General features: G+C 41.4%; 1 protein-coding gene across 1 annotated transcript in view; it reads left to right on the forward strand.

Annotated features, from left to right (window-relative positions):
- SMC6 (structural maintenance of chromosomes 6) overlaps positions 1-13,355 on the forward strand; it is a 31,339-nt gene extending 17,984 nt beyond the window's left edge. The window contains exons 17-27 of the mRNA XM_061569055.1: positions 1,220-1,380; positions 2,738-2,873; positions 3,279-3,359; positions 4,271-4,441; positions 4,936-5,073; positions 5,531-5,676; positions 6,406-6,531; positions 7,751-7,856; positions 8,706-8,861; positions 9,636-9,733; positions 11,573-13,355. Coding sequence (XP_061425039.1) covers positions 1,220-1,380; positions 2,738-2,873; positions 3,279-3,359; positions 4,271-4,441; positions 4,936-5,073; positions 5,531-5,676; positions 6,406-6,531; positions 7,751-7,856; positions 8,706-8,861; positions 9,636-9,733; positions 11,573-11,690 — 1,437 coding nt within the window. The 3' untranslated portion in view covers positions 11,691-13,355. The remainder of the gene's footprint in view (positions 1-1,219; positions 1,381-2,737; positions 2,874-3,278; positions 3,360-4,270; positions 4,442-4,935; positions 5,074-5,530; positions 5,677-6,405; positions 6,532-7,750; positions 7,857-8,705; positions 8,862-9,635; positions 9,734-11,572) is intronic.
- The last annotated feature ends 24 nt before the right edge of the window (positions 13,356-13,379 follow it).

Here is a 13,379-nt window from a genome sequence, read left to right on the forward strand (position 1 = left end):
GCCCGGTTCGTAGCGCAGTGCGCTAACCACTGCACCAAAGACAAAGATCTCCCTGCAGCCTTTAACTAGGGGCAAGTGCAGTTCGCAAGTAGCATCTGTAAAGGCCGGCACTGCCTTTTTTTACCATCGCTTTTTTCAAACCTTTGGGGAGTGTGTTGCAGTCCCATTTTCTCACTTAAAATATGTGAGCCCCATTTGATGAGTACATTATTATACACCAGTTCTTTTAAGCATTTTAACATGTAGGCTTTCACGACCAATATCCATAATAGAGGGTTTTTTTTGTTTAGAACGCATAAATATATAAATGTGTCGTTAAAACCTGCCACCACCCGACACAACCAACTAGTAAGGGTTGTCACGTAAACAGAACAAGCCAATTCGTCACGAGTACAGCGCACCGGTGTGTTGGAGAGCCAAGCCACAACATTTACAATCTGAGTACGACATTTCGCCAGTAATTACAACTAGCTTCATCAGGCGACAGCTAGATTTGTGGAGAATTCCACCTGTTTCGTTCCTTATATAGAGATGTAGATATGGTGATCAAAGGGCTTGTATTTTTCTTTTGAAGATATTAATCTTTTGTACACGTCAGTTTTGGAACAGAATGAACACATCGTCATCCCTTTATTAAATTAAGGAGAAAAGCTAACCAATTCCGAAATGCTTCAAGGTTAAAATTCAATGTGTGAGTAATATTTAATCCACCTAAACTTTGTAGTTTAGTTTATTTGAAAAATGCCTCATTAAAATAAATAGGCTACATTCTCGACTTTATCACTGTTTGTAGAATGTATTGGACTTCAAACATGTTTACACCTTATTACATTTTTCCGATTTCCTGGAAGTGTTTGGCTGAATGTAGGCTTAGACTTAGCACAGAGCCGATGTGCAATGCAGCATGAAGTGATCATGCATACGTGAAGATTGCTGAAACGTATTTCATAATTTGCTTCCACTTGAAAGCCCACTGGCTGTCAGGTGGCCATTAGGTGGCAGTACATTAAGTGGCTTTGTGATCCTTTCATTATGGACTTTTGAGTGTCATTCCCTCGTATTTGTGGATTTTATCCGGTTGCTCCGTTACTTCCCTTGTGCCACACATTTATAGAAAGGAACCAATATCCTGAAAATGGTATTGAGACCCAGTGAAGCTTACCTGAGTGAATGACATAATTACCAGCAATATCAGTTAGTCACATGCTCCACTTTGCAGGAAAACGCCACCGCCCGCCAAGTGATGCAAAGTGAAGTGCCACCCAAGAATTGCCGGGAAGCCTTCACCAAGAACGGTGACCATGTGTTCGCCAACCGATACTACTCGTGCGCTTTTTTTCATCCAAAATACCTCCACGAAGACATTGAAGAGGAGGTCAGGTACGTATGCTTGCGGTCGGGGTATTGTTTCCCAAGTGTCACTTCATTGCTTGCAGAGTGCACAGTGGCACCAAGTATGCTAGGCGTAAAACTTGACTTAAAGCTTTCGTGACTGCAGGAATTCATGTTCTTTGGGTCTTTCGGTAAAGTCACTTAGACAGGTTGAAAAAAAATAACATAAAACTACGACGTTTCGATCGCAACACAAGCGATCGTCATCGGGACAAAAGACCCAAAGAATATGCTAGGCTTCTTTGAAATATTTAAACTAGCCTGTGTATTTGTTTATCCTTGAAATGCATTACAGTAAAACCTTGGATTGCGAGTAACTTGGTCTGCGAGTGTTTTGCAAGACGAACACATTTTTAAAATAAATATTAATTTGATAAACGAGCGAGGTCTTGCAATACGAGTAGTATGTGTATACCCTTTTTCTGCCGAGCGTCACGTGTTCACAACTGATATACGAGTGCTTTGATATACGAGTGCTTTGGATTACAAACACGTTTCCGGAACGAATTATGCTTGCAATCCAAGGTTTTACTGTATTTGTGCTTACACAACACCATCTATAAAGGGTTTCCACTAGGGTTGCTACGATATCCCATAACTTAGTTACATTTTAATTTTTTAATGTATTTTTGCTGTTTTCTTCCAGAATAAATATTTACTTAAAAGTTCAACTGCAGTTTACTCATGATACAGGTGTTTTGGGTTAGATCGCATAAATATATAAAGGTGTCGTTAAACCCGCCACCATCTGACATAGCCAATTAGTAAGGTTTGTCACGAAAACAAAACATGCGAATTCCTTATTAGTACAGCACACCGGTGTGTTGGAGAGCAAAGCCACAACATTTACAATCTGAGTACGACGTTTCGCCAGTAATTACAACTGTAGTGTCTTCAAAAATTACTCAAACCGACACGTTAAATAATTGTGCAATCTTGTCACGTACATGCTGCTCGTTACATAATAATTGATTAATTACATCACTAAAATAGTCTTCAACCATAATATTTGTGATGCAAGAAAACGAGCATGTATAATGAGTAATATAGCATGAATTAACAAATATTTAATCAGGAAATAGGATAAAAAATGACAACTTATATAACTATATTTTGCTCAACAGACAATACGGTTATCGTGGACTGTATATCGTGCAATATATTTTTGTCTAGCTATGTTGCAACAACCATAGTTTACACTTGGTATTTGACTTTGTCGATGTATGTTCTGTTTTATAGAGATTACTTTGGATGCTTTGAGTGGTCTCTATGTTGTGACACATGCCGTTGGTATGCTGTTGTGTCACATGCTTACTTGTTTCTTTAATCCTTCTTGTGCTTAAAGGCAGCTTCAGACAGAGAAAGTGCACAGACAAGTGCAGCTCCAGAATGCATTGGAGAGTATCAAGTTAAACCAGGAAGAGAACCGCAAAAATGAGAGTCAGCTGACCAGTAAAGTTCAACAACAAATGATAATTCAGGTAATGTATATCAGCTTACATTTATGTATGTACATCCAGTTGTAAAGGTAGCACACCTGCTATCAGCGGTTAAAGGAAAGTACGGTCCTTCAATTGCTTGCTCATGCCACTGCTGGTAAAAGGGCCTTCATGAGAAGCTGTCAAGACCGCCCTCTAGAAGGTATTTGGCCTACTCTTCCACGATCACCAAATGTGACCTGGTCGACTAACTGGTTGCTGTACCCATTTATACTGCTGGTTGGACAGGCGGAAGGATTAAATAAACTTTCCCATTTTTCAGAACTGCCACACCGGGAGATTTGAGTCGAGCCAACAACCTTTGGATTGCAAGTCCAGCGTGTGCTAACCGCTACACCACGGCAGTGTCAAGTTTGCCATATTTGAAATGTGTGTGTGTTTCTACAGGGAAATATCAATAAACTCAATTTGCAGATCGTGCAAATAGAAAACATGGAAGAGCCTCCTCCCTTGGATATCAGTGCCTTGGTAAGATGTTGTTACATCTCAGTGGAATAAATACTCCATTGTTTCTAGACACATTACATGCACCTCTCTTACCTTCCTTTATCAGAGGTACTCCTTCACTGGATGTTTTTAAATACAGTTTAAACACATAAAATAGCCTTTTAACATGATTAGAATTTCTATGTTTAATGTTTTTCTTTTGTTCAATAATTTTCGTTGTTTTAAAAATATAGCTTTGCATCTGTAGTTTGGTTATTACTTCCCTATATAATGTTTTTTGTATTTATGTATGTTTAGCACTTTGGGGTGTTTTGCATGAATGGTGCTGTAAATGTAACGTTTATTATATTATTACACACGCATGTTCACTATTCGGTGAGAATTCTCGTCTTACTTTCTCTTTTATGATACAAAAACAAACATTCATGTAATATACATACAGTAGTAGTTTCCCCATAGGCATTCAATAAGGACCAGACCTGCATTTTTCCATATCCAGGGGAAGAAAGACTGTCTATTAAAGGCATCTCCACATTCTCAGTAGGATGTCTTAATAATTTAATACATTTGGTATTCACGCCATTCTAAAAGCACAAGTTGATCACAAAGGCACTATGTTGCAGAGATGTCAGTAGTTTCACAGTAGCTGTTAATGTTACCGTGTGCAATCCAATGGAATAATCTGCAGGTTATTTTTCAAATTTTGACCATGACACCAATATACGATGTCCTATTGCTTGAATGACATCAGGGGATGTTTCATATCCACTGTGAAGCAGATTCCGCTTGCTTTATGGTTAATACACCCGCAACAATAACCAAGGCGGTCTGCCAGATTAGAACCGCGAACCTCTGCAACAAGCTGCGGATGCACTACTGCTGAGCCATGTCCCCACTTAATTAGGGCACTGCATTGTATGATGGGACATCAGGAGGAGGAGATGCGGGAGTATTCTGAGCGCAAGGAGAGCGTGGAGGCATCGCTGAAAGAGGCTTTGGTTCGGAACCAGGAGGCCACCTCCGAGCTGCAGACCGCGACCAGTGCCTACAAAGACATCAGAGACAAAATGGATGCAATGAGGGACAAGGCTGGACCCATAAAGGTATCTTGAGAATTCTGTTAAACATTTTGCAACTAAACTGGTTGTGCTTTTTATATTCTTTGGGTCTTTCGGTAAAGTCATGATTGTGCTTTCGCAGGTTTATTTACTGGGTGAGTGCATTTGCACTGTATTTTTTTTATTTGCGTTTTTATGTCACAGACTAAACTATAGAGCTTACTTGAACCTGTACCTAACTTTTTCAGGCACCTCTTGCTAATTTATTTGCACTTATGATTTGCGTGTATTTAATTTACGACCATTAAATAGTTGGTTTCTCGTACAATATTCCTTAAGGACCCTGCGCTCATTCTCTGCAATGTTGTTTCTGTTGCTGCTGTGCTCATGCACCAAGAAGATCTCCCTTGTAAATTAGCCAGGCAACTGGCTAAATGGGATCATCCATGTAACAAAATAAACTCAAATAAATGTTTGCAACTTCTCGTGCTGTAGCAGTGACGTCACTGACTGCGAGTGCTATGCTTCTACCTCTTTAGCATAATTTGACTCCAGCCAGCAATGATGTGGAAGAGCACAGTCACAACCTAAGGCACTACGAGGGCAAGCGCATGGAGCACCTGAGGAAGATTGCAGAAAAGAAGGCAGAACTGGACAAAGTTGAGAAAACCATTACTGTGAGTCACACATGGGACAAGATCAAACAATGTATTAATAAGGGAGCCCTTTGTGGTTATAATTACAGTGCATTTAATTGGTTTCTAATCTAGACCACAGATAATTGCATAGTTGATTTTATGTAAAATGTTGACTTTGCATATGAAGTATGGGAGGCAAGGCTCTGCCCTCTTTTAGTGGTGTGGAAAGAGGTGGGGCAGCCTTCCAGAGAAGAAAGACTGGACACCCAGGGAATATACCTGTCAGCTACAGCTGGATTCTGCACAATACATTTTGACAAAATAACATTTTACATTTAGAAGATGAATTACATCCCAGATATCTGTATCATTCATCAGGCATTATTTTTTATAATTCACAGTTCCCAACACACATACCTAATTGTACACTTGTTCAGGTGAGATATTGTTGTCCTGTACGTGTTAATGAAGCTGGATCTGTCTTCCTGTGAGCCAGGAGGTCGTGGAGATGGCACAGAGGATTTGCCCGCAACGTGTGAAAGTGACGAAAACCACAAAAGCCATCGTCCTGGAGTTGAAGACCAAGCAGGACATGGTTAATCAGGAGCTGGATGTGATTGAAGACGCTGAGGCCGTCACTCAGTGCGTCAGGCAGCATACAGCACACACCTTCAAAGTTGGCTAACCCTGGCTCGTGGCGCCCAATGCGTGTGTCAAGCCAACATAAACATGACCACAACTATCACTCTTTGCAAGAAGTCCTTGCTTCGCATTGCACCATTTGTTTCAATATGCATCTGCAATTTTGGATTGTCCTTTAATTTTAACTCCCAATTCTTTTCACTTCCATACAGTTTACTGAGAATGTTACGAAAATATGAGTATATGTTTTTATTCTTTTTGTGAGGATTTTACTTGTGCAAACACACTATTCCACAACAAGCAAAATGTTCAATAAGTGAAATGTGGAGTGTGTTCTTCACTGTTACTCAATAACAATGTTTCTGTCTTGTTGCTGTAACAGTTCAACAGGTATGCCTGAAGATTGGGCAGCCATGTCAAGTTCTTGCATTAGTTGTGAAGATGTTCCCAAATACAATTCTAGAAAAACCTAAGCACAATAGTTTCACATCCCTGTAATGTTAAATGCACTTAATTTCATGCATTTTTTTAGAAGAACCTCCAACATATCAAATGTGTTTTGCTGCATCGAGTATCATTTCGTTTTTTAGGATGCATTTTCTCAGACCATGTACTGATTCATAAGGAACAATTTGTCTTGTTATAAGCCTTTGAAAGTGAGCCCTGATTAGATTGATGATGAGTGGTGAACTCCTATTTAATTAGATGTTGCTTCTCTTGTTTTCACAGGGAGTACCACGATGCTGTTAAAAAATATGAAAATTCCAAAAAGCAGTTGAAGACAATTCGGTATTTTGTTAATATCTTAGATAAAATTATGGATGAGAGACAACATAACTACAGTCAGTTCATGAGGTGAGTGGCATCTCCAGCAGCAGTGTTTTCCTGATGTAAGCGGTTTCAGGTTCGAGTTTGTTTTGTTTAACCAGGTGAGAACTCCAGTGACCAGAATAGTCTGATTTGCCATAGTGACCTGGGTTTAATTGCAATGAAAATGTAATTCAAATGGCACAGCTATATATCTCCCATTCACAAAAACAAACTTGTTAAAACACTGATGTGCTAATCTGCAAATATAACTCATCCGTAAAACAAATAACGATTGAAGATCAGCATCTTGGCTCTGTACTGGGCTGTCTAACGCCACTTTGAATGATGTTGAGCAAAAAGATTTTAAAGTCCTGGTCAGGTATACAATTGTAGCACTGGAGTGACACCACTGCAACATAACTCGTACATTTATGTTAATACAGTGGGACCACTAGCCCTCTGACAGCACACCTGTTATTGATTTTAAAATGTATTTTTTTCGTGAGCAAAAAACCTTCGGACATTTCAGAGCCTGGAAAATAGCCAAGGTGTTTTATCTGCACGAGAAGAGCTATTTTCTGGATTGTATATTTTATACATAAGATTAAGATGCCCCTTACTATATTTTTGAGTACATTACATTTAATTGTGTTGGATTAAACAGATTCCACATGAACATTTTTTTATCGGCCTACACACCTGGACAAATGTTAGTCGGCAGTATTTGTTAAACCGGTTTTACCACGACTGCATATAGATTTTTTTGGTTTAACACGTCGGCTTTTGCGACCAATATCCTGAATACAGTGTTTTGGGTTAGATTGTTTTCTAACCCACAAAACTGTATTATGGTTGATTTTTTTTGTTGTTGAAGAAAAATCGTGTACTTAATACCAGGCTAAATATATAATTATGTATTATAAAAATGGAAAGAGCAATACAAAATATTAGGTTATTGAACTTCACTGAAATCACAAGTCAATTCTGGAATGCAAAATCCAGTGCTATCATCGTATAGTTTTACAGTGGGACACCCTGTTGTGTGATGTTTATGTGCGTCAAGTTAGCCTTTAGAAGCCGTTACATTTTTGAGCTTCATGAATTCAACTTTATAGTTGCAACACTTTTTTTCTGACATTTTTACTCTCTCCCACCCCAAAGAAAGATTTTGTCACGTGCGGGACACTATTTGCACTCACATATTTTTGGAGGGCCCATTTTAGTTTTCAGCTTTTGATGGTATTTTGTATTGTCGCTTCCGTAGATATATTTCGTGCCGGTGTAAGTACAACTTTGACATGATGCTCGCCAAGTTGATGTACCGGGGGAAGATGACGTTCGACCATGAGAAAAAGACGTTGCAAATCACGGTGAGCAAGGCCGAGCCATCGGGAGGCTCTCACTTCCCCCCCAAGCAGTGGGCTACCTTAAATCCTATCCAACCTGGCTACGGCAGTAGAAATTAAAGGCATAGTCCAAAATGCCAGTGCGGCGCACCGCAGTCAACAGTGCAATGTATCATGAACTTACATCCACTACGAGCATTTTCCGAGCCGACTTGATGTCTTCTGAAGCCAGTAGCTAGGATTCACACCTTTTGTATCAATCTATAGTTGATATATTCCCATACGAAAGAACAAATACAGCACGAGCAGCAACAGTGGGCACTGTTTCTCAGTTTTTCTTGGCTCATTAACCCCCCAGCCAAGCAGGCGGTGGGATTCCTCGTCCTCCTCAGTAAGACGGCATCATTAGTGGCTCATTTGTGAGGATGGGGTGCATAATTAACTTGGATGGTGGGCTTGGATCGATCTTCTATCCCATTTTTGTCAACTGAATTATTTCTTGAGGATTGTTGAAGTTTGGGTCCCAGTCGGTGTGGATGTGTGCGGGCTTGTTCTTGGGGTTTTTCCTGCATTTTCCCCATAAAAAACATCAGACATTGTGCTGAACAACATGCAGCACAACCATAAAATACATGGCAGAACTATAAAGCAGTTTTAGCACAACTACAAAAACATATGCAATGATGTACATGGGTAAGACTCTGAGCCTTCAGGCTCACGGTTGTGTTGTAAAAAACTAAGAAAATTTCCTTGGTGCCTAGATCGGTGTGAATGAAGGGATTTCTCAGCTAATGTGATTCATGCAACTTGGGATTTAGCTGCAGTGGATGGGAGGAGTACCGAGCTGATGGTGGCATGGGTGCGCGCGTACAGGTGCAAACGTCGCGAGACGACGGAGACGCAGCTGCAGATGACATGCGCTTGCTGTCCGGCGGGGAGAGGTCCTTCTCTACCGTGTGCTTCCTCCTCTCACTCTGGAATGCCATGGAGTCACCCTTTCGCTGCCTCGACGAGTTCGACGTGTTTATGGTGAGTGCCCGCTGCAGCGTACACTGCCTTGCAGTGTAAACCACAGAATTTCGTTTCATTTTGAATATCTAATTGTTAATTAAATTGCGCACCTCAGAAAGAGTTAATGATTTCCTGCTCAAATGAGCATTGAGGTGGTGCTCTTTAGTTTACATACTTGAGCCAGTGGTGGGCATTACACATTCCTATGGTCGGGTTAAAGTCTATCCATAAGATGACCTTTGTTGACACCGCCACAAAGTCATTCTTATCGAGCCTAGAGGGATGATGTGCCAAGTCAACCGCCAACCAAGATTTGAATTCACAACATTCCGATTGCGAGCTGCTCGTTCTGTTGAGCCTCCATATATGATCTGTAATTGGTACCAAATTACACACTTTAGAGTATTAATCGCAGGTTGCTGCACACCTGGATATCTCGTGGACACCAAGCAAGAAAACTACATTTTAATTCACTGGACACATGGCCCAGAACTTGCAGCTGAAGGAACAGAAGGACAAAGACATCTCTCTCAAAATTTTAACTTGAACTGAAAACTCACCTTTTACATCGCAGCTATGCAGCATGCTTGAGATGTTTTGACATGACAGCGCATTCTTTAAAATTTTAATTATCAAATTGATCATTTGTTTTTTAATTGCACAATAAATAGCTAATTGGTCATTTGTATCTGCATTATATTTCCTCCTTTTGTAATTTAAATGTATTTGCCCATCTTTTCGAGTGACTCAAGAACCGACGATCAAAGCACTGAGTTGTATTTGACTGTGCAGGACATGGTGAACAGGCGCGTATCCATGGACATGATGCTGAAAGTCGCCAAAACCCAGCAGTACCGCCAGTTCATCTTCCTCACCCCACAGAAAATGAGGTGAGGCACACTGCACACTAAATCCTCACATGACTCGGAAACAATGTGTCTTTGTACATGTGTAGTGCAGTAGAACCATGCGGAGATGAGGAATTCTATAAGGGCTGTTGCTGTTTAATAAAGCACTGTCACACTCGACATCCTAGGCTCACACCAGTGTTGGTGCACTCTGTCTCGGTCCTTTACCCCGGACACTGAATACTATTTGCGTCCTAACCTCGGCTACCCTATGGGTTCTCTCACTCGTCTGCCTGGAGCGGGGGTTAAGCCAATACCGTTCCGCAACGAGGAGAGAGAGAGACCCTCTTCCAGCCGATCCTTACCCTGGCTCCCTACGACGACCTCGCCTCCGTCATGGGGGGCCCCCCCCCTTAAAAATTCTTTGGGCGGCTCCTCCCCCCGGCTCGGCTCCGCCCATGTTCCCGAACGTGCTCTCCAAAGCCCCTTGCGTAACCCGTGACAACATTCTTGACTGTCAATCCGCTCGCACCTCCTCCTGGCCGCCCCCTCATTGGTTACTCACAATACTCCTCTACACACGCACACATTACATATTGAAATATTGTAAACATGTAGTCATGAAAGGCACAAATGTTAGCTGTGTATTTTTATAGTTTACTGCAATGCTAGATTGATGAAGAGAGGTGGTGAGGTGGACTAATTGGATGAATGTTCGACATGCGATGATTTATCTTCCCACCCACCCCCTAATGGTTCTGTGAATTGTCCTGTTTTGGAGGACGCATATTGATTAATGAATCACATTTTTGGTATAATTTGTAATTTGTTCAGTCTCATAATCTTGTTAATTTCAGTAGTTCAAGATAACATTTTCATGTAAACTGCGTAAGTTTTAGTAATTTCTTCAACGTGTAGTTTTTTTTACATGTCGTAAGAGTCGAATTTACTCAATACATCTTTTCACGCCAATGTGGCTGCCACCTCCAAATTGCCCATTTCGGAGACGAGGGGGCCTGCAGTCAACTTTGCCGTCCTATTGAGGCTACGTTCATCGTAACCACACAGTGTGCAATGAACTACTTATGTTCATAATGAGTTTTACACTTTGACTTGTTACAAATATTTTACCTGGAAAAGCCATTGAAGTGGAACATCTAATTTTCAAGGGTTTCCTGGGTGTAAAGTGATAATCTACAGCTTATGCAATATACATTTGTTGTGTCAACGATTCGGAGACGAGGTTTGTAGGAGGCACCTTTTATTTAGAACATTCAGTCTCGCCTGCACACTCTACAGTCGCTTAGTCTAGCCGATACACAACACTAGTCGTCTAAAACTGACGGCGCTGACAGACAGCTAACAACTATCTAGCAGCGCGCTATCGAGCGAAGGTGGCAGCCACGACGGCGACGGGATGACAGCAATGACGAGACGAACCAATCCCAGAACCAGCAGCCTCGAGCTCCCGCTCTCAGCTCCTTTTATCCTACCAGTGCGGCCTAACTCTGCCCTGGCCGTGCCTCCCTTCTCGAACCCACTAGCAGGTTCCAGGGGCTTCCAGATGGCATCCTCCGTGACCCTTGCCCCAGTTCCTCCGCCCTGCCGACACACCCGTGCACACGCTCACCTGCCTGTGTACTGTCTGTCCACCAGTTGCCACTGCTGCCCACCAGCCGGCGCTATTACACTACACATAGGATGTCGGATACATTAATTGAGAATTAAGAAAAGGAACAAGATGGCTGAGGCAGCCCATATGAGCATCACACCGCAAATCAAACACAAATAAAATAGTGCACAATGTTGAATGTTCTCCGGTTGTAACATGAAATCGTAGAGCAACTGAGCTGCTGCTGTTCTGACTCTGCCATTCAGCAGCAGCCTACCAGTGAACCGGCTCGTAAAGATCCTCAAGCTGGACGACCCCCTGCGGGGCCAGACAACCCTGCCATTCAAAGCTGCGCATCAGGCGAGTGACGAAATAGAGCACAGATGACGAGAGCTGAATGTAGCGCACGTGCCAGCGTCACACACTGGGGCTGCCTGGTGACAGTGACTGAAGTGATGATGCTCATGCATAGCCATCACCAGCGGAGAATCAACATCAAAATGTTAATTCTAGGTTTGAAGTTTTCGTGACTCCAAGAATTCATACTCTTTGGCTTTTTTTCGGTAAAGTCACGTAGGTAAAAAATCTAATGAAATAAATTAAATCACGTTTCGGAGGCAACACAAGCTGTGACGGTTCCACCTGAAGACGGAAGCTTGTGTTGCCTCCGAAACCTCGTGATTTATTTAAAAATGTACCTACGTGACTTTACCGAAAAAACCAGAGTACACATCAAAATGTGTTGTGCACACAACTGACTGTATGGAACATCCGTGTGCAAGACTTCCTTAAGACACTTGTAATTTTTGAGCTTGTTTTTGTGTAGAAGACCCTGCACTAGGCCATTGCATTGCTGTTATTTTTCCAGTTTAAGAATGTTCGCTTCATGGCCAGGCAAGTGTTACCACGGCAAAGCAACTTTTTACGAAAATGGCAAAGAAGATGTACCACATGTTTGCCACTTGAGTGGTGACGATGCATAGTTACCTGGAGCTTCAAATGATTGTAAAGTGCATCTCAGGTAGCGACTGGCCACAAATGTGTTAGACTCAATTAAAATTGCAGTCCCTGGATTAAACGCGTTTAGCAAAATGAGATGGTAGGCGTAGTGTAGTTGTAAGTGTACAGACATGTGTAATCGACAAGCTTGACAGTTGGCCCTTGGGAAATGTCTGTCTCGTCAAGAAGTATAAATGAAACAAAAAAAATACTTTTAACTACAAACATTTTTTTCGATATTTGCAGTGCTTTCTGAAAGCATAATTTTTTACATTTATTTATGTGCTCAAGAAGGACATGCTTAAACATTTTAAATACGAATTGGTTTATAAACTATTTTTATAATAAGAAATGTATATCTAACTGGTTTGCTACATTTTTACTAGCATTTTTTATTTTCACAATGTACAAAGCAAAAAGTATTTCCTGGTATAAAAAAAAGCTTTGCTGGTTGGTGCACAGCGCAGGTAAGGGGGTGGTGGCGGCGGCGATGTCACCCTCGTGTCAGTGTCACTTGTGCTTGTTGAGGTCACACCACCCCCCACCCACCCTTCACCTCTACAGCAATGGTTGTACATTACTAAATCCGAAAAATGTCAATTGTAAAAATAACACAAATTCTAATCCATTCTGCAGAGGTTTATTACCTGCGATTATGTTATGGTCACTGGAGAGTTTCTGCCAGCTATGATCCAGCATCTTTCATTTGACGGACTTTCTTGGAGGGACATAAACATACCAAATTGCACTCAAAGCTTGCAACTTCGTTTGCAAAGCAATGCAGATTAATTAAGCACACCACAACTGTCTGCACCTATAAACAAAGTCCCATTAGCCAGACCAATATCCAAAACGGTACTGTATTGGTATGTGTTATTTGTGCACAATCGTATGCTTGTTTGTGTTTACCCACAATTCTGCACAACGGACGAGTTTACCGTGTCCTGCTTTTATTGTACCGTATGGCTACTACAGTTCGTGCATCCACGATCGGCTTGTGTTCTGGTCTTTATCTTCCTTTTTATTGATTAAACTTGTTTACACTAAAGAACATTGCAAGCTGTAAAGCGGGAAATA

This window comes from Lethenteron reissneri, chromosome 42 (genome assembly GCF_015708825.2).
Source record: "Lethenteron reissneri isolate LAM-NWPU_2019-01 chromosome 42, ASM1570882v1, whole genome shotgun sequence".
Lineage (NCBI taxonomy): Eukaryota > Metazoa > Chordata > Hyperoartia > Petromyzontiformes > Petromyzontidae > Lethenteron > Lethenteron reissneri.